General features: G+C 34.8%; 1 protein-coding gene across 1 annotated transcript in view; it reads left to right on the forward strand.

Moving 5' to 3' along the window:
• Window positions 1-21,079, forward strand: part of LOC136829619 (trypsin 3A1-like) — a 50,986-nt gene that overhangs the window by 13,048 nt on the left and 16,859 nt on the right. Inside the window, exon 3 of the mRNA XM_067088467.1 lies at window positions 10,708-10,876. Coding sequence (XP_066944568.1) covers window positions 10,708-10,876 — 169 coding nt within the window. The remainder of the gene's footprint in view (window positions 1-10,707; window positions 10,877-21,079) is intronic.

Consider the following 21,079-nt stretch of genomic DNA (forward strand, 5'->3'; position numbering starts at 1 on the left):
GGAGGCATTCATCCAAGGGGAGATTTGTCTTTATGTTTTCAATGTAAAAATTGCTTTTTCCTGGTTACATTTTATTTAGTTAGGGGTCAGAGATTTAGGTAGATGGGGTTTATTTTCATTTCATGACAATCATGCGTTACTCAGGGGCATTTTCATTTTTTCCATCCGTAGTTTATCTTTTATTCTTGTTTCTAGCCATTTTTAATTATTTACAAGTTATTTATCTGTATTAAACAGATGCTTGGGAGATATAACAACTCCCCGTTCATAGTTGATGTCTATACTTTCAATTAACAATGTATATCAAACCAAATTCAGCAGACCTTGTATCTTCTAGATAGAATAATTTTTCATGTATATTTAGTAACCTATATCTCAACAAAGACCATTTATGAGATATTTGAAAATTTTTTGTTAAAAATTCAATATTTATTAATTACAGAGTAAAAAAAAATAAAAGTTTTAACCACAGATTACTGTTACTTTAAACAGGTCCATTTATTAATTGTTATAATTTGTTATCAAATATTAAAATACATTAACTTTAATTCTCTTTGTTTACACTCAAAAGAAATATGATTGAAATTATTTTTGTATTGTGAGGTAATGAATCATGTTACTGTTATTTGGAATTTTACAAATATATTTTCTTTTATCTGTAAATTTTATTTACAAGTTTGTATGGAGTGTTTTCTTTAATGTAAGTCTCCAAAATAATCTTTATTTATTTTTATTAGTTGTTTTATTCAAATTTATGCATTTAGTTTGCCTTAAGAGGCATTACAATGAAGTAATGTGATTTTATTTAGGTGTTATGTTCTTATTTCTTTCTTTGGCACCAGACGTGGCACTGTTATTCAATTTCCGCATTGATCTTTAAAGCTAGTGCAATTAAGGATGAGACAAATTTGTAAAACCACATTTATCTTTTCAAGTCCCATTACTTTACTGGGACTTAAAATTGCATGGGAATAACAAAGAAGGCAAATTATATTGTTAAAGAAAATGATGTTTAATATATTGAAATTGCTTTTTAGCTTTTGAAAATGGCTTAGGGTTTATTGTTTTCAATGGCTTCGATTTTGTAGGACTTACAAAATTGGGATGTCTGTCAATTGTGAGGCATAAAAAAATAATATGATTAATTGAACAAAATAATGAAAGGAAAAAATGTTAAAGGAAAAAGAATTAATTACAGTGTATTTATTTTATTTAGGGAGGGAATGTTGACACCCTCTTCTGGATTTATTTTTCTTTAGGTCCTTATAGGACAAAAAAATAGATTTTACTTCAAATTTGCATTTTTGCCAGGAGGGCTCACCTTTTTCTCTTTATTTATGAGCATTACTCTATTATATTGATTTCTGTTTTATTTATTTAGGTTGATGGTTTGCCTTGGTAGGGGAATTATGGTTATTTTTATCATTTTTATTGAGTGCCACTTAAAGATGTCGTATTTGGCAGGTTAGTTCGGGAATTCATTTCAGGCTCTATCTCAAGGTATGATAAGTTCTTTGAGTTCATCAGCCATTTGAGGCATTTTAAATCCTTATCATGGTCGTGTCTATTGGGGTTTTTAAAGAGGGAAGATTTTGACAGTGGGCGTGATTAGGCCTCGCAGGTCACAAGAATCCATCTCTTACCGGTGGTGGTAGCAGAGGCAGGCCGGGAGAAAGATTTATTGATTTGGGATCTCTTGGATGGAGATTTTTATTTAAATTTTGCTTTACTTAAGGCAGGGTCAGGCATTTATATTTAATTTAATTTGCTTTTCGTTCTGGACGATTCATTAATTTGTTTTTATTAGTTTTTGCAAGTGGCACTTTTCAGATTGTGATTTCAAGTTTAGAACCCGGGAAGGAAATTTATTTCTTGGCAATTTGGGGTGGGGTTATTGCATTTAAATGTTTTCTAGAATCAATTTTTGGACAGGCCACTAAACACATCGTATTCAGTGGCATGGTAGTGGAATGAATGCAAACTATTTGAGGCTTACTTGTGCCTATTTGAATATTTTGGGGTTTGGATCTGGATTTTCTGTAACTTAGATGGGATTTAAGTTCTGTCCCAGGAGGATATCACTGTAACCTCCAGGAATATACTTATTTAATACTTAATGTTTGCAGATTTTTCCGTATGAGGTCTTGTGACTCTCAACTGAACAGTAGGGAGTATCAATTTAAATTGATTGATTTGATATTTTCAATTGTGACGAATTTTTGGTCAATTTAACAGCTCATAGGGAACTTGTCTTTTTTTTATGAGGAAATACCCATAGCACCAGAATCATCAAATGCCTTGTAACCTGGCGTGGGGGGTAACTACTCGAGGAGGTGCCACATACATGGGACCCCTCACCTACTTTTTCCAAGGATTTGATTTGTAACTTCATTTTGATGGCAGGAGTTTTGATTTATTATTAGGGCATTTTGTTAATGGGAGAGTGGTACCGTTAAACTTTGTTTATGTGGAATAGCTCTGGCTGAATCTCTTTGTGGCACTGCCCCTTTAGGAGGGTGCAGGCTTGTTAGTTGGTGGATTCCAGAGAGGGTTTGAAAGGTTCATTTTTATTTTTATTTTTGGGGATTATTTCGGCACTGCTCAGTGGAATGCCTGGTTTTCTTGCCCAGAACCCACTACAATGGGTTTCTTTAGGGTATTTTATTCTTCTTGTGGAGGTTGCTACCGGAGGTGAAAGAAGCAGGGGCATATTTTTTGTCCCAATGAGCTTGCATTGGTGTGATGAGTGTCCTTTTATTGCCCCCTCACCAGCCTCTGCCAGAGTATTAGGCACTTTGTCACATTTATGAGTGGCTAGGGCAGAAGGGGCATTAATATAAAAGTTTTCAATCTTGATTTATTTTCAGGATTTCCTCAGTGGTGGATTGGCTTTAGGACCTAGCCATTTAGAGAGGTTTTTCTGACTGATAAAAATTAATCAGACCAGGTTTGTCCTATTTCCTTTCTGGCATTTCTCCAGCGTCGTCTCCGGCGTTTGGGGTGATCTCAAACGCCTTTGTGATATGCTCTGGACAATTTTACCCATTTCCTTGATCTCAGGTCAGGGAGGGCAACCAGAACTGGCACCTTTCCTTCAAGGTTTTTTATCAGGAGTAGGGAGACTTAGGGCAGGATATAGTGTATTTATTTATTTATTTTCATATTTATGAGTCCCCAAATTTCGGCTTTATTTCGGTCCTTTGGGCATGTAAAGGTATGAGCCTGAGTGAGGTGGATGGGTCAGGGGGCTGGAGCAGAGCGTAGGTGTGCCAATTTAGGGCCATCTGGAGCATGGCCCTTATTTTTTTCCTCCCTTTCAAGCCTAATTTTCGTTATTGGTCTATTCTATCTTGCTCTTCTTTCTTCTTTTTTTATTTAAAGAATCCTTCTTCTTTTTTTTGTTCTTCCTTCTCTCCTTTTCTGTTGTTCTTCCTTTCTCCCATTTATTTTTGTTCTTTTCTTTGTGATTTAATCTACCCTGTCTTTCTTAATTCTTCTCCTTTCTCTGTTTTATTCTTAATTCCCTTCTTTCTTTCTTTCAATCCTGCCATTTTTTTCTCTTTCCGCCTTGGCATCATCTACTTTCTTGGACCCAGTCCTCAGGGCTTGTCCTGACAGTTCATGTCCTTTCCAGCGGACATATAGAATTTTAGTCCTCCCTTTAGAAAACCAATATGTCTGAAAAGATTCATTTTTCAAGGTGTCTTAAAAGACCTTTTAGTTTGTCTGTGATGAACTGGTTTCAATATGTCTGAATAAGACTTAGTTTTTCTTGGTGAATTTAATTTTAATATGTCTGAAAAAGACATAAATTGTATTTATTTCACGCACAGACTCGGCTGGCTATACCGTGAATGTTGGGTTTTATTTCTAAAAGGATTCAGGATTTTTTGTCTGAGGGAAGGACTTGTTATTCTTGTCTTGTAGGACATTTTTTAGGGTTTAAAGACTTTTGTCTATATTGAATCTTAAGACCTGGTTCAGGGAGTGTTTGGCTTCCATATGTCTAGAATTTTCCTTTATTTATTTTTTTGCCCGTAGGATGGGTTTGTTTCAGGGAGCTGATTTTTTCATTTTGTCTCAGGACACGGCTTCAATTCATGCACGGATTTTGGGATTCAGGTAAATCTTGAGGTTTTGGTTCTAGGGAGCATTTGAATACAATCTAGAATTTATTTTCTTTTGATAAGAAAAAAAAAGGTTTTAGGGGAGTCCTAAATGCACTGTCACTAAAACTGAATTCAGTGAACGTTGTGGCATTTTATTTTGTAGAATAACAACCCCAACAATAAAAATAGAAAAATAAGAGGATGCATTTTAAAACTAAAAAAAATATAATTTTTGGAGAGACATATTGGGATACTGGCAGAGATTTGGGGTTATTTTTACTTACTGATGCAAATTTGGTTTAGAAACCAGCCGCTTTTAAGTACATTCTATTTATTTTTATATTTTTTAAGTGGGAAATGTATATTTAGATAATTTAATGATATTATTTGCAAGTAAATGGTTTGATAAATTTATTTTTGCCAACCCCTAATAAGAGCCTTTTCCTCCAAGCCTGATACAAGCACTAAAACGTAATTCTATTGTTCTTGGGTTTTTGTTTGCCTAAGTCATGGCAAATTCTTGGTTTTGCCTTTTCACTATTTTAGCCTTCCTTTACGTGCCTGAACAGGGTAGTATCTGGCTTGGGTTTGCACATTTTACTTAAGGTCCAAGGGCGTCATTTTGGGGGCTGAAATGTTTTGAGGCTGGTCAACTGCTTTCAAGACTATGTTGCCCCATAGCCCTCAACTTGGTTTTTTTCACACCCCTAGCCCCAAGAAGAAACGAATTTTTAGGGTTTTCCATCATTCCTACGGATGTAAATATGTCATTTATTAATTTATATCTATCTATTTATCTTTGTCTATCTATCTATCCATCTATCTATTTTATTTTTATCACACACAATGTTTGTTTGTCTGCCTATTTTTTGAAATATTTTTAGATGGTTCAAAGTTTTTAAAATCTCAAAATCAAAAAACCCCATCTGGTTGCCTGCGTTTGCTCGCCATACCATCTTTGCCCCCAACAAAAATCTGAAATTACTGCCCTTCAAGGTCGTCTGGTACACACCTAGTAATAAAGGGCAATTTTTATGTGGGAATTTTCGAGACCAACACCACTTATACAAACATATTTATTTTTGTCTTATTTTAGGGACCCAAAGATAAATTTTTTAGACTTTATAAAATTACCCTGGAACGACGCATTTTACCACAAACAACGGATTTTTATGAAAACAAGCATAACCAACAAATAACCAAAAAAAGGTTCCTTATGCTTATGAATGAAATAGCAGGCAGTTATTGAATAAAATGTTTTAAATGAAACAGAATTTATCTTTATGTATTTTACGATGGAACAAATGCAAGCAAATTTTTTATCATTGGCCTGAACAATTTTATTTTTCTGAGATTTTACTCTGCAATGAGGAATTTGCCTAACAGATTTCTAACCACGCCATATGAGAGAGAGTTATTTTAACTCTCTGAATTCCAGCGTCTGTTGGAATTTGCTGATTGACCCACGTGGGATCTAAAACATGTGCCTAGCTGTTCCAAGACGACACATTGTCTGGACAACACAAAGGAGGAAATACACACACTAATTTTTTTTTTTTTTCAACGCTTCATAATTCCCCTATCTTACCTTTTTGAAAAACATGCAAGCCCTCATGCAGGGGCTATCAAATCTTTATATTTGATACTTTCTCTCTTCTCGATGACTGGATTTTGCAGTGCCTAACATTTCCCTATTTCTATTTTCAGTCACAATTTCCTTACTATCCTAACATAAAATAAAAATACTCACTGTGTGGAACTCCTTGACTATGCACATGTAGAATTTACTAAAGGTTCATTTCTTTGTTTCTTAGCCCAGCCCAGCTTCACTGGTCGCTGATCGACAAGTTGCAAAGGTCAAGGATTCAATCTGCAACATGCTGATTGCGAGATCTAAGGCAAACAGTCGTCATTTTACGATTTAAACTGGGAAATGCTTATCATGAGCCAGTTATAGACTCTAAATGAATGATTTCGTTAATTACCTCTATTTTTTTATAAAATCTGACCATTGTTGATTCAGGAAATCGTAAACACAAAGGAAAGGGGAATTTACCTAAGCTGAGGGCTCTACTCATTTAAGGTATTTGTAAGTAAACACGTTAGGGTGAGTTTAAAATTACGTGTATTTAAATGAAATGAACTATCAGATTTTTTGAAATGGACTAATCAGGCAGGCAAGGCCTGGGAGAGGTTAATTATAACTGGGAAAACTTGAATTCATTTATCTGTCGATGTGACGATGCTGATGCAGAAAAAGTCAAGAGAGATTTCCACAGTTAACAAACCCTCTGTAAATGGAAGATTCACAAATTAAAAGCTAGTAAGGATGCAGTAAAATATGCATAGGACAAGGCAAGCACAGAGGGTACCAAAGAAGCCTTGAACTACACGATTTTATTTAATTACACTTAAACAAGGCAAGGTTGATATGGAAATACTGGCACTTAGAAATGGAAATAGGGAAGTTTAGTACGAGAATTGAAACAGTGTGACTGACTGAAAGAACCTTTAACAGATCACTTTACTTTGTAGAAGAGGTGGCTTCAGTGTAGGGTAATTTTGGTGGCGGGAGGGCCTAAGGGCTTCACTGGTAAAGAATACTAAGTGGTCCCTAAGATCGGACCACATGGTAGGGGCATGGCTCTCTGAAGGAGGTGGGAATGGAAGGGGACATGTGTGTCTCGCTTGCGTCCAGCAGTGTCTCAACTCGCTTTGTTCCTTTAGTGAGGCCCTTATATGCCATTGGTCATTTTGGGGAGATTACCCATTTAGATGGGGTCAGTGTCACTTCCTGTGCATCTTGAGCATCATTTATGACTCAAGGTCCAGGTGTTCACTCTAACCAAACTTTGTATTTTTATCTGCCAGCTCTATTCTGTCTCTTCACAACCTCGTGTCTCTATAAAAAAAAGTTTACAGCGTCACATGTTCAAGAGAAAGTTGAAAGGGATATACAGAGTGCAATTATTCAGATTAAGGAAGGGGCCAATTTTCCTTTCACCCTTCTTGTCAGGCAGTGCCAAAATGCACTGTTGTATTTTCAGCATTAAATTAAGCATTTTTTTGGCTGGGATGCTTGAAGCTATAAAAAAATATATATATATATATATATATATATATATATATATATATATATATATATATATATATATATATATATATATATATATATATATATAATATTTATATATTTTCATGATGTTATATATTTAATTATATTGGCCCTTGTAATGCATATATCCTCCTATAATTTTGACATATTTACTTTTTTCATGTGTTATGTATAATGATAATGATTGTTGAAGTATCATATTTAGTTTGGCATCAGATCTCAAAAGAACCAATGATTAAATAACTTAATAGCATAATTTAGAATTGATAATACAATTTTTATAGTAACGTAGTTTAGAATAATCTTTCTTGATAAAAATGTAGTATATGAACACGTGAGTGTCCAGCAAAGACTTGTTTCATTTCAATTGTCTTCAGTTGAGATAAGAGAGAACGCTTTGTTTTGGGTTGATGTGATGACAGGTTGGGATAACAAATTCCGATTCGTCCCATATGAGCTCAAGACGAGTGATTTCATGTTGTTACATGCATTGTTCGAGTCACGTACGCCACTTTGAGAGAAAAAATACGTGTCTTGATCAGTTTTGTAAGATTGCATTCAAAACGTTTTGCTGGGAGGACATAACTTTCGTTCAAGAAATTTCTCCATTTATCTCGCACCCAAAATGCTTTAATGACGTCAGCTCCCTGCTTCTAAAACTTCCCTTTTGGTATCTCCCAAAATGCTTTAATGACATCATGTAATTGTTTCACGTGTTGCTGGAATTCTAAAATCTGTTTCATTCTGATTTCTGAGACCAGTTAGTTTGGTTCCTCTCTCTCTCGTTCTTAGAAAGAATTACTTTTAACGTAGTGTTTTGTGGTCACGTATTAGCATTAACTTTTGAGATCTGAATTTAGTAAAGTTATTCAGTTTGTAATGGCGCCGGTAAAAAAGTGTGTTTTGTGGTAACGCAGCTGCAGCAAGTGATTTTACAGAGGTTTCCGCAAGTTTGTGTAAGGTAACGTGAATTTTACTTATTAATACTATGGTATGATAAGTTGAAAATGTGCCTGAGTGAAATCTTTATTGATAAGTCTTATATGTATTTTTATGTGTTTTTCTGTTTGCAATCTCTTCATATTTTCACATTTTTTTATGTTTTGTAATGTAACATTTATTTACTTAGTACTTTAAATATTTCTTGGTAATTTAACATTACATAGCCTACTTGATTTAATATTTCATTCATTAAGGTTTCTTTTCAAATCTTGAGTAATTCTTGATAGTTTAAATTTTGCTTGATTAATTTAAATTTCTGATAAAGTTTTTGTGAGTTAGTTTTGTTTCATAACTTATTGCAAGAATTAATTAAGTGTTGTGTTATTTTCAAGTAATAATAAATTTTTCAGATTGTGAATTCTAGTTATAAACTTTGAATTTGAAAATAAATTTTTGTATTTAAAATTTTTAGAAAAACAGTGTTTCATTTATTGATCACCAGTGAATAGGATTGATTGTGTGTGCATAAGGCAAAGTGATAAACATGTTTTGTTCTTTTAGTTTTGCTAAAGTGAATTAAGACCAGGAAACAGTTAGAGTTGTTTAATGGAGTGATGCTCTTTTACTCTAGAATATTTCTAGTTTAATTTTGATACCTCACACATATTCTAATAAACTTAGTTAGATTTTTAAAGTAATAAATAAGTTTTTTCTTAAGGGATCACTGTTGCCTTTAGAGTACTCAGTCGTAATAATTAATGTTATGAGAGTTCAGGTATCTGGCTGAAGTGAGATATATTTTGAATTTTTAAATTAGTTGTGTAATAACCAGGTACTTGATACGCATCGTGACAATATATATACGTTTGTCCATGATTAATTACATTAATTAATTAATTAATAGGATGAGCCTTGAATTGCACTCACCGTGGACGTGTGTAAATTGCAATTAATACGTGAAATGTACAAAATAAAATATAATAAAAATGGTAGGTCGCCAACTGAAAAACTGTGATCAGTACAAAAAATATTACTTTATTGAACACAGCATAAGATATTTAATCAAAGAATACTGATTTAGCTCTCAATAAAGAAAGTTACTGGTAGAATTAGCAGCACCTCAAAATACTGATGCTGTTTACAATAAATACATTACTGCTACAGCCGGTAACACAACGGAATCTGGGTCCCCTCTAAGGACTCCTTTGCAATTATTAATTTCTGGAATGTTGCACATTGAATAGCCTGCCGCAATAAGGCAGAAATTCTTCCAAACAAGATGGATGGCAGGGATGTGAGGTTGAACAGATGACATGTCTCTGGAAATAGATTTCCCAGATAAGAACTCGTATATAAAAGATTCTCTCACTTGCAATAACCTATCACAATGGAGGGCTGATTTACTCTATGTCAATGAGCAAAGAATTATTTCATCAATAAATTTAATTCATATGGGGAACACAAATGCTAGTTTATAACAAAGGATTTTATTTTGGGAGATGAAATCTTGAAAAGGAAATGAGAGACTTAGTGAGAGGAACAGAAACTGGCATTTAATTGCTAATCTCAGACTTACCAGCCACTCAAGAATTGCAATGTGCACAATTTTTCAAAACATTTAATTGCTCAACGGGTCTTCAAATTAACCATGCTGGGGGCGACTTGTAGCCTGGGTCTCTTCTGACCTAATTACAGTACAGCATTGTGTCAGGACGCAGAATACGGCCCAGACTTCGGGACGTAGTAGGCAAACCTAATGCCTGGATGGGAACTGAGTGGGAACTGCTCTGCTCTCGGCCTTCGCCCGGTTTGTTGTTCATGTATGGGCCTTCAGGGCCCGGAAGTGGCGAGGGTTAGAAAGGGGTGCCAGCATTCCTGAAAAGACAATTAAGACCAGCAGAAAGGAAACCACAGGAATGTAGTTCTTGGGACAAGGATATCTAAAGTGACTACTAGCATGTGTATTAACCCCATGACTAATTTAATGCCTTTTATCTGACCTGACCCTTCCCTCAAATTTCGATCCCCAATACCACTTCGCTCTCAATGTCCTAGATTGTGGGGTTCCCCCCACACCTTAGTGGATAGGACTTTTGTCCTTACTGCAAGAGTACATAGAGACGAGAGCAGCATACATTTGTTACAATATATATAAAATAAAATGTGTGCCGGTGGATCAAGTGGGTAGGTGCATGTGCACACATGCGAACGTGTGTATGTGTAAAAGAAGTGTGATTGTTTCATATTAAACGTATTCAGTAAAAGTCTACTAAGAGTTCGGCCATCTGCTGAATTCATATCAGTGTATTCGAAGGATGATTGAAAGTTTTAGATACGACATAAACTTTGGTCAGCTTTTTATTGATGAGGCACACAAATTCAAATGATAGGAATATCCTTCAATAAGTTAATTAAAATATACAGAGTTTCTATAAATCTCTCTCTGTCTCTCTCTCATACACAGCAATAAACACACGAAGACGTACACACAATGTAAGCTGGATTTTATTTAATTTTGCTGCATTAAATTTTTATTAACAGAATGTGGGCGTACGAACAGTGCTCTACGTATCGTGGGAGGAAATCAAGTAGAACCAAATGAGTACCCATGGCAAGTCGCTCTGTTCAGGAATAACGAAACTAGCCCGTTTTGCGGGGGCTCCATCATCTCCGATACCTGGGTTCTTACGGCTGCTCATTGCTTAGTCAGGTAAAATCACTGTTCCGATTGGATACTCTTAATTATCTTTGTCATTATCATTAACGTCAAGAGCACACACACACTCACACACACACATATATATATATATATATATATATATATATATATATATATATATATATATATATATATATATATATATATATATATATATATATACACAGTATATACACACATATACATGTACATTTGTATTTGCACATGTAATATATATATATATATATATATATATATATATATATATATATATATATATATATATATATATATATATATATATATGTATTCTGACTCACATCGGAATCGAAACCAGGTCTTTCAATTGTGTGGCTTAGTTATAGCGGCCTTGTCTTTCAATTGAAAGACCTGGGTTCAATCTGATGTGAGTCAGAAATTTATTTCTGTTCCACACGTGATCGTGTGTTGATTATTTCTATATATATACGGTATATATATATATATATATATATATATATATATGTGTGTGTGTGTGTGTGTATACAATGGGAGTTTGTAGAATAGACGGGGAGCTCCTTGCATTATTAATGGGAAGTGATAAATATCACTCTGAAATTTGTATGGGCGTTGTAAGTTCATTACATAACATTGAAGCATGCAGAGATAAAGGATATGAAGTGTAATTTTCATGTTTTATTCCAAATATAAAAACATTTCATTTAGCAAGGGTTTAGACAATCTGTAGATATGCGCCTAAACCAAATGTGTTAGCCAGAAGACTTTCTGTTGCATTTATGAGACGGTCTACGCACTGTTATCCAATCCGGGGAATCCTATGCATGAAATGAAATCTGTCCGTTCTCAATTTCTTGAAAATATTGAATTCGAGCCTTCCTGTCTTTTCTATATGTTTCTTGAGAGAGATTACACACAATTCATTGAAAGGAGATTCACTGTCTACTCGTAATCGTCTGGGTAGTATTGACTTTGGGATAACTTGTTCTTGTAAACAATTTTGAAGGAATTTCCGTCAAAGCCAAATACTGTGTACTTTCACCAATTTCCGCTGGAAGTTGAAAGAACATCTGCCAGAAAAGGGAACAGGAGTAGGAAGTTTCTCGTGGCATCCATATCCAATGCAGCACGAACACAGTTTCTAACGGATTTCTTTTCCGATCTCCTAGAGACCGTGTTCATTGAAGCTACTTCCACCGGGAATGTTAAACTCCCACCCTGGATTATCCATCGATCCTTTGTCCCTGTCTTTTTTTGTTTAAAGACCGTGCTGCCCAGATTAACAAACTGTAACCCCACCCCCACCTTCTGTTTTTGTATATAAATCTCTGTCAAATTCTTTTGTATTCAGTGTGAACTTGAAAATGTAGAATAAACTACGAAAGTACTTGTTCAAAGTCCCGGTATTCACTCACCTTCCGACGTGGATTTAGTGATATTCTCAAACACGCGTTCCTTTGTGCTGCTGCATTGGATATGGATGCCACGAGAAACTTCCTACTCCTGTTCCCTTTTCTGGCAGATGTTCTTTTCAACTTCCAGTGGACATTGGTGAAAGTACACGGTATTCGGCTTCGACGGAAATTCTTTCAAAATGTTCACAAGAACAAGTTATCCAAAAGTCATTACTACCCAGACGATTAAGAGTAGACAGTGAATCTCCTTTCAATGAATTGTGTGTACTCTCTCTCAAGAAACATATAGAAAATACAGAAAGGCTCGAATTCAATATTTTCAAGAAATTGAAAACGGATAGATATCATTTCATGAATAGGATTCCACCGGATTGGCTAGCAGTGCTACTGAACAACATTTATAATAGCCTTAGATTCAAGCTAAACAAACTAGTTCACCACCTGAATCATAAATTAAAAAGTCTCATCGAGATAAGTGATTGGAATAACAAACATAAAGACGATTGTGTAATAAAACTGCTCGAAAAAAGAACTAGACCAGAATCTTAAATGTGCTTTAGGCTATGGCTTATCATATTCATATTCTATTAGTGATGACATTTCGTGCACAAACATCATCTCAGAGATATACAAACTGGAAAAGAAAAACACAATTGCATCACCTTCAATGAATTTAGTTTTGGGCCTTTTCTTCGGCTTACTTCAAATGCCTAATAAAATAGTGAATTTCCGAAAAGGTTTATAGATGCAGTTCATGAAACGAAGAAAGATAAAAGTTTGCACATTACTAAAGCCGACAAATCTAATTGTTTTGTAATAATGGGTAAAATTAGCTATGTTGAAAAAATGGAAAATTTATTATCTGATTCTAGTAATTAAAAAAGTACGGAAAGACCCAATACCAGATGTCATAAAAAGTTTCAATTCTAAAATAAAAACTATACTCAAGGATTTTGGTTCAATAAAAGAGAAAGTGTCAACGATTGGCCCATCCTTACCGTACATGTACGGATTAATCAAAACCCATAAAAGAGATTTTCCTATTCGGCCCATTATCAGTTCGACCGGTTCTATCGCTTATCAACTTTCTAAATATCTATTTAAATTACTATCCCCTATTCTGGGTACTATTTCAAATTCCCACTGACAAGACTCTGTTGATTTCTGTGCTAGACTTTCCCATATTGAATTATCCAGTACTGACAAATTAACCAGTTTTGATGTGACATCTTTATTTACTAAAATTCCTATTGATGACTTACTTAAATATTTATCCCAACATTTGGACTTGTATATTCTAGAAATACCTACCAATGTTATTATTAATTTGATATCCCTTTGTATAAAAAAATGTAAATTCACTTCCAATGGTAATTTTTATAAGCAAATATTTGGTATGGCTGTGGGGAACCCTCTTTCGCCACTTTGTCTAATTTTTACATGGAATTCTTTGAGTCTAGACTTATTCCAAGAAATCTGTTCTCTAAGGTGTTTTGGGTTAGATATGTAGACGATTGTTTTTGTATTGTAAAAGAAAATGTAAATATTCCTGATTTGTTGCAAACAATAATAATCTTGTACCATCCATAAAATTCACAACAGAATATGAAGAAAAGAATTGTATACCATTTTTGGATGTCTTAGTTATTAGAAATAACACCAATTTTTGTTTTAAAGAATATAGGAAACCAACGAATAATTTGTCATATATTCATTTTTATTCTAACCATGCTAAACAAATTATGGTGTCCAGTATGTATCTTAGAGCTCTTAGAGTCTGTAGTCCTGAACTTTTGGAAGAGGAGTTTAAAATTATTGATAAAATAGGAGATTCATTATGTTACCCTTCATATTTTTCAGAACTTTTTGTAAAAATAAAGCAAAAGGATATATTACAGTCCAACTAGTGTTAACAAAGAACTTAAGAATATTCTCTGTTTACCATTTCATCCTAATTTCATTTCCGCAGTGCCAATTTTAAAAAAACTATTGATATTAACTTAGTATTTAAATATAATAATATTTTGAAAAATAAACTAATTAAGAAGAGCCCGCCTAATTCAAATAGTAGGCTACTGTATACAGTATTCCTTGCAAAGAATGTAGTAAGATTTATATTGGTCAAACATCAAAATGACTAAAAGTAAGAAGCTCCCAACACAAATATGCCATTTCAAGAGGCTTATCAAATAATGGCATTGTGGATCATTGGCTTAAGACAGGCCATACGATGAACTGGGATAAGTCAACGGTAATCTACAAGGTCAATGACTATCGGAAAAGAAATCTGCTAGAGACTGTGTCCATTGAAGCTACTTCCACCAAGAATGTTAATCTCCACCATGGATTATCCCTTGATCCTTTGTCCCTGTCTTCTTTGTTTAAAGAACATGCTGTCCTGATTAACACACTGCAACCCAGCCCCCTTCTGTTTTTGTATATAAATCTCAGTCAACCTCTTTTGTATTCAGTGTGAACTTGAAAATGTAGAATAAACTACGAAAGTACTTGTTCAAAGTTCTGGTTTTCACACACCTTCCAATGGATTTAGTACATATTCCCAAGCACACGTTCCTTTGTGCTGCATTAAAAAAAATATATATATATATATATATATATATATATATATATATATATATATATATATATATATATGTATATGTATATACATATACATATATATATATATATATATATATATGTATATATATATATATATATATCGTTATATATATACACACACACAATAGAAGTCGGAAAGTTCATACAGGGTGACAAGACATGAACAACGAACTTATCGCATTTCTTAAAGATGCCCTCCCATTGTTTTTCAAAGGAAAACATTGATTTTTTATTCGTATTTCTGTGAAAATGCTTCCTATCTATAATGTTTTGAACACTCAATATTGGCGTTAACCTTGGCACGAAAGCTGCGATATTTTGCCAAATGATCGCCTACTTTATTTTTCACAGAGACATCCTGGAGATCGTCTGGATACGTTCTTCTTTCACTTTGCAAGCTTTATATAAGGAGGCTCGTTTTCCAAGGCCACGCTCTGTTTTGCGAGAAGCTCTCAGAAATTCTCCTGGGACTGGTTAAACCTAGGAAGAGCTGTTGGAATACTTGACTCCCCATTTTCAAGGTATCTCACCAACCACCTCTGGACTACTCTTTGCTTTAATTTAAGCTTTCGGTTTTGAGCCAGATATTAGCCCCTCTTTGTAAAGGGTTATGATAGCAACAAACGTATCTCTTTCCAGTTGTTTGCCTGGAGCCATGGGACTCGAGAAAAATAGCACTGAATGTCAGAAAATCACGCTCAAATACGTCGGAATTTGTAAACAAAAGATCGCTCACTGAAGCCCGTTCAGTTTTATCGGAGTGTTAGTAATAAATACCAGTTAGTCATTTTGTCTTAGGAAACACCAGTTAAGATGCCAAGCAGTCAAAAAAATTTTTTTCACTTTGAAAACAATGGGAGGGCATCTTTAAGAAATTCAGCGATAAGCGCTGCATGTCTCGTCACCCCATACGAACTTTCCACGTTTATATATATATATATATATATATATATTCTATTATATATATATTATATATATTATATATATATATATATAAATTATATGTATATATATTATTATATGTATATATATATATATATATATATATATATATATATATATATATATATAGTGGTTTTTATTCTATTTTATGTCCAAGTGATACTTGGATGAATGCAGGAGTTCCTTACAGTATCAAGAAATCTACTGTTTTACTTCACATCTGACTTAATATTAGGACAACTTCGTAGACAAGCATGGGAAAATCTGGCTTGGGACCTTCTTCATGTGAGGGAAAATTAATTAACTGAAGGGTTCTCTTAACTAATTATATTTACATGATTGAGCAGATTAGAAGAATGACGAATAACTGGGCAGGTAATAATACCTACAAAGGATAAATATTCTGGGAAGATGTCTTCATAACAGGAACATTGCAGAGGGGTTAGAAGGGATTTGCTCATAGGATAAGCCGAGTGATTCCACAGTCAAGGCCTATCTGCAATATATGCAAGACGGTTACTTGCAAGAATAATAAGACACTCAAAGGAATTGAGGGAATGCAAAGATGGTGCCAAATAACTCAGTTCAACACTAAATGCATAATTACATTAGCACTGGATGCTGACAACACAAATTACTGGAGGTGATTGCACAATGGAAAATAAATGAAAATCAGACAGAGAAATAACAGGAATCTTGACTGATAAGAAACCTTATTCCGGTACATTACCTTCGTCAAGATGATGGTGTCCTCGTTCGATAGGGCACTGGCGATGGAGGAGGAATTAAAGGAAAAGCCACTACAAAAGTATACTGGTTCGAACCTCGGGGTCAAACATGTGGAAAGTTCAAGGGTCAAGCAAATAAGGACATCTGTCCTCGGTGGCATTCTCTCTCTCTCTCTCTCTCTCTCGATTGCCGTTGCATCATCTAAAGATAACTTTGGAGATTACGATCTGCGTCTTGGTAGGTGGTGCAGAGGACAATCTTCATCATGTTTTCTATATAGACCACATGGCATCAGTTAACCTCATGTATGGTTCAACATGGCGGAGGTGCCAACTTTCTTTTTATTTTTGTGGCTCCTCCTTTGCCCGCTGCTTGATGCCAAGAACATACGAAGATCACCTGGAAACAAGGCCTTAGGTAGTCATTCAAACAGAGAGAAGGGTTAGGCTTAACCATTTTGGGGAATGAAGGAGAGAGTTTATGAAGGGCAAGTGGAAATTTCTTTCTCAGTTATGTTACGGATGCCATTTAAAAACGGGTGAGGTGCTTGGAAAGAGGTTCCATCCTTGCAATATATATGTATGTATATATATAATATATATATATATATATATATATATATATATATATATATATATATATATATATATATATATATATATATATATATATATATATATATATATATATATATATATATATATATTAATATATATATATGTTAATGTCGCATACATATATAACAATATACAATATATGTAATATATATATATATATATATATATATATATATATATATATATATATATATATATATTATATTTATATATTTACATATATTTACATATATATATATATATAAATATATAATCATGAAGCTACATGTAAATATAATATATACACATATATATATAGCTTAATGATAAATAATATTGCCAAGACCAGGAAGAACATTCTTTATTGTACAAGCTTTGAGGTATAAAACCTCATCATCAGGCTGAAAAAGGGGACAAGGATGAGAATCAATAAAATTACAATAAAATGAATTGTCATAATAAATCTTCAGCAAAAATACTAACGAAATATATAAAATGAACAAGTAAATACAAACTAAAAGGGTGAGACAAAAAAATAACGAAAAATTAAAAACACAAACATAAAAATATGAAAATAAAACTAAAGTGAAATGTAAACAAACTACCACTCACAAAGTAAAATATTTAACGACCTAATTGAGTACCTACTATGGTGATAGCTAGTTGAATACCAGACGAGTTGTTGTTCAATTCCGGCTTCATCTTTTAATAGTTTAGCGACTCTGAAATTAAAAGGTCCAGTGTATTTGAACAAAAGACAGTACCCTTCGGTGATAATTCCCCATCGGGGATATTCCTGAGGCAGCGTGGATTTGATATTAAGCGACATTTGTAGCTTCATGATTGTATATAAATCACGGTGTGATAAAAAAATGTCATATATATATAATATATATATATATATATATATATATATATATATATATATATATATATATATATATGTTATAGACCTGATTTTCGAGGCCTATATTTTATTCAATTCTCTGTTTTAAGAACAGAGGTTGGTATCTCGCTTTTCCCAAGATATTTATGGTATATAGAGCTGATATGTGTCAGCTGATTCTCATCTTCACATCAAAAGTTATTCATTGCCCTAACTAAATTCTAAGGTCTACTGGAATGAGATACTAAGTTACAAAACTAAAACCTTTATTGACAAAGAAAATAACGAAATTAACTTCAAATAAGCTGGAAAGAATGAAATCGAATGATTCAACATAACTGAAAATCTTTTCTGATTAATGTCCAAAACATGGACACTCAATTATTTAAGGAGGAAATACAGAAATAACTCATCTGTCATCCAAATCATAAAAGGTCACTCAATACATTTTAAAGGTCATTTCATATATGATTCAAGGTCACACCACTCCTTCCTTGAAGAAGAACGTGGAGAAAAAGAAGGAAGGAAGGAAGGAAGAAATACCTGTAAGAGAAAAAGCGTTATATTAAAAACCATAAAATGTGAAAAAATGCAGAAACACAAGATTTCACTGCGACAGGGATAAAGTCTTTCTCCAGAGTCTGTAAGAAAAGTCTAAAATGTTTTATGAGTTGTACTCACTTCACGAAAGTCCTCTGGAACACAGACTCCATCTGTGTGCTTCCCTTTGGCACAGTTCACATGTTAATGATACCCAGAACGGATCGTATTGCCCACTCATTCTATGAAACGCTCCCATTATATGGGTTTGGCAATGCACATATGAACACACTCTCATGACATCCCCAATCAAGTTCAATGTACGACAAGACACGCCTTCTGTAAAACAAGGCGTCACGAGGTAGTTGGTCCCACACGTACCTACACACTCGACGAGGGGGGAAAAAACGCAGTGATATTCTCTTCGAATCCGGATCTGTAACCGGATCACCTTCTAGAATGTTCTAAGCTGAAATCGCATTTCCACTCCACGTGTTTTGCCAGCAAGAGTTTTCTGCAAACATTGACTTCTTGTGGTATCGAACGATATAACTCAGCTGATACATTCTTTTCAAGGTCACCTTATGACCAGTTACATATATATATATATATATATTTTTATATGTTTCCTGGTGCAGGTGGATCTTATGACTCACAATTATTACTTTACTCGAAAATGGCCTTGTAAGATACCCAGGACATATAAAAACACAAACAAAAAAAGAAGTACACGGAGTGGAGGGCTCTTCACTAGGGGAAGTGCGTGAAATACGTGGATATAAAAATAGTTATATTTGATAGCACACAAAGGTCAAAGGGAAAATTAACTGAAAACACGGTGAATTACTGCCGTAGAAGTCCTCTCGAAGGGGGGGGAGCTTGGGAATGCCAGGAACACGGACCAAGGATAATTCTGCTACAGGCGTCTTTCTGAAACGATATTTGGAACCACGTTACACATCTAATGCTGGAATTTGGGGATTGAATTACTCGGGGGTGCACTGAAGGCGCCAAGGACTCCCCGAGGCGTTACTTGTGACTCAGAGGAAAGAAGCTGTGAACACGTGGGCCTGGCTTGAACCAAGGAATATCAGGGAACACAAAGTTATAGGCCCAGAGATTAATAAATGCAAAAGGGCTAAGTAATCGTGACTAGCAACTCGTTTTGGGTACATTACCACATTTGTAGGGGCGTAGGGATGCCGACGTCTTCTGCCGAGAACCACGTGTGGGAGCGTGGACAAATGGTAGCCTCCCTCTCCAAAGTATTTCTTCAAGTCGTAGATTGGGGCGGAAAAGGGCGCCCTTGGGATGATGAAAAGGCCGCCGTTTAATGTCAGCTCGCGTTTGGAAGACTTGCAATCCCCCTTGCAGTCTTCTAAGGCCACGTGGAATGGAACACGGGGCACACAGGGCGGCGATGGGATCCACGTGGCGGCGAGCGGAAGAGGAGGGCAGGGGCAACGGCCTGCAGAGGCGTGACTGCTTGGCTTAAACTAGCGACCGCGTGTGAGAGAGAGCTGTCCTGGCCCTGACCTTTTATTGCTTCTGGACAGGGGTAGGGGGGGGGCGATGTCCTGACCCAGGTCGACGACACGACTATATCATAGAAAACGATTTTCTTTCCCTGTACCAAAGAAAACAGTGCAAAGCCAGATTACTGTCCCCAAACTATTATATTCTCTGAGCCCCTATACCCCGACCTTCAAAGGTTCAAACCAACCCAAAGCAGGAAAGGAGAACAGTTTCCTAGCGTATTTTGGCGCTACTCTTTACAGCTCCCCTGGCAAGATAATATTCACACCTATAAACGGGTGCGAATATTGACAACAGCAAAAATGAGCGAAGAAAACGTTCGACTTTATTCTATCTTTTGCTTTGCTACAACCTTTACTTTACTTTATTTGTAAAACTCTGATGCCACACTAATCAATAACAAACTGAAGGTTTACTTTAGGAGCAGAGTGCAATTTAGAATATACAATAAAAGGGTGAACTTGTTTGCAAATTAATTATTGCTCAAATACTTCCTAAGTACTGTTTCTACCCATTCTTTATTCGATTTACTTTACTGGGGTAATAAGGCGCTCAAAAGAAAATAAACAAAGAACACTTCAAAATTTCAAAATAACAACAACAAAATAAAACATACAAGGCAGAATTTAAAAGGAAACAAATGTAAACCCACTGATTCCTTAATGCTATCCTGGAATTACAGGCATGCTATTAGTTGTGCCTTGAAGAGGCGGCATTCGTGACAATACATTGTAGGTATTAAATAATATCCCCTTTACCAAAATCGTAATAATAGAATTCAATTCTTCTTTTCAATCGACCTCCCACGGTTCATAAGCTCGACGAGCCTAACTAATATTTCCCACGAACGCTAATCTGAAGGGACAAGAACTTGACAGCTGTGAGGCAAAGAGATTATTCGCGGGTTTTAACTCGCCAACTTAAACGACGCTAAATTTTTACGTCTGCAGCT

This window comes from Macrobrachium rosenbergii, chromosome 44 (assembly GCF_040412425.1).
Source record: "Macrobrachium rosenbergii isolate ZJJX-2024 chromosome 44, ASM4041242v1, whole genome shotgun sequence".
Taxonomy (NCBI): Eukaryota; Metazoa; Arthropoda; class Malacostraca; order Decapoda; family Palaemonidae; genus Macrobrachium; species Macrobrachium rosenbergii.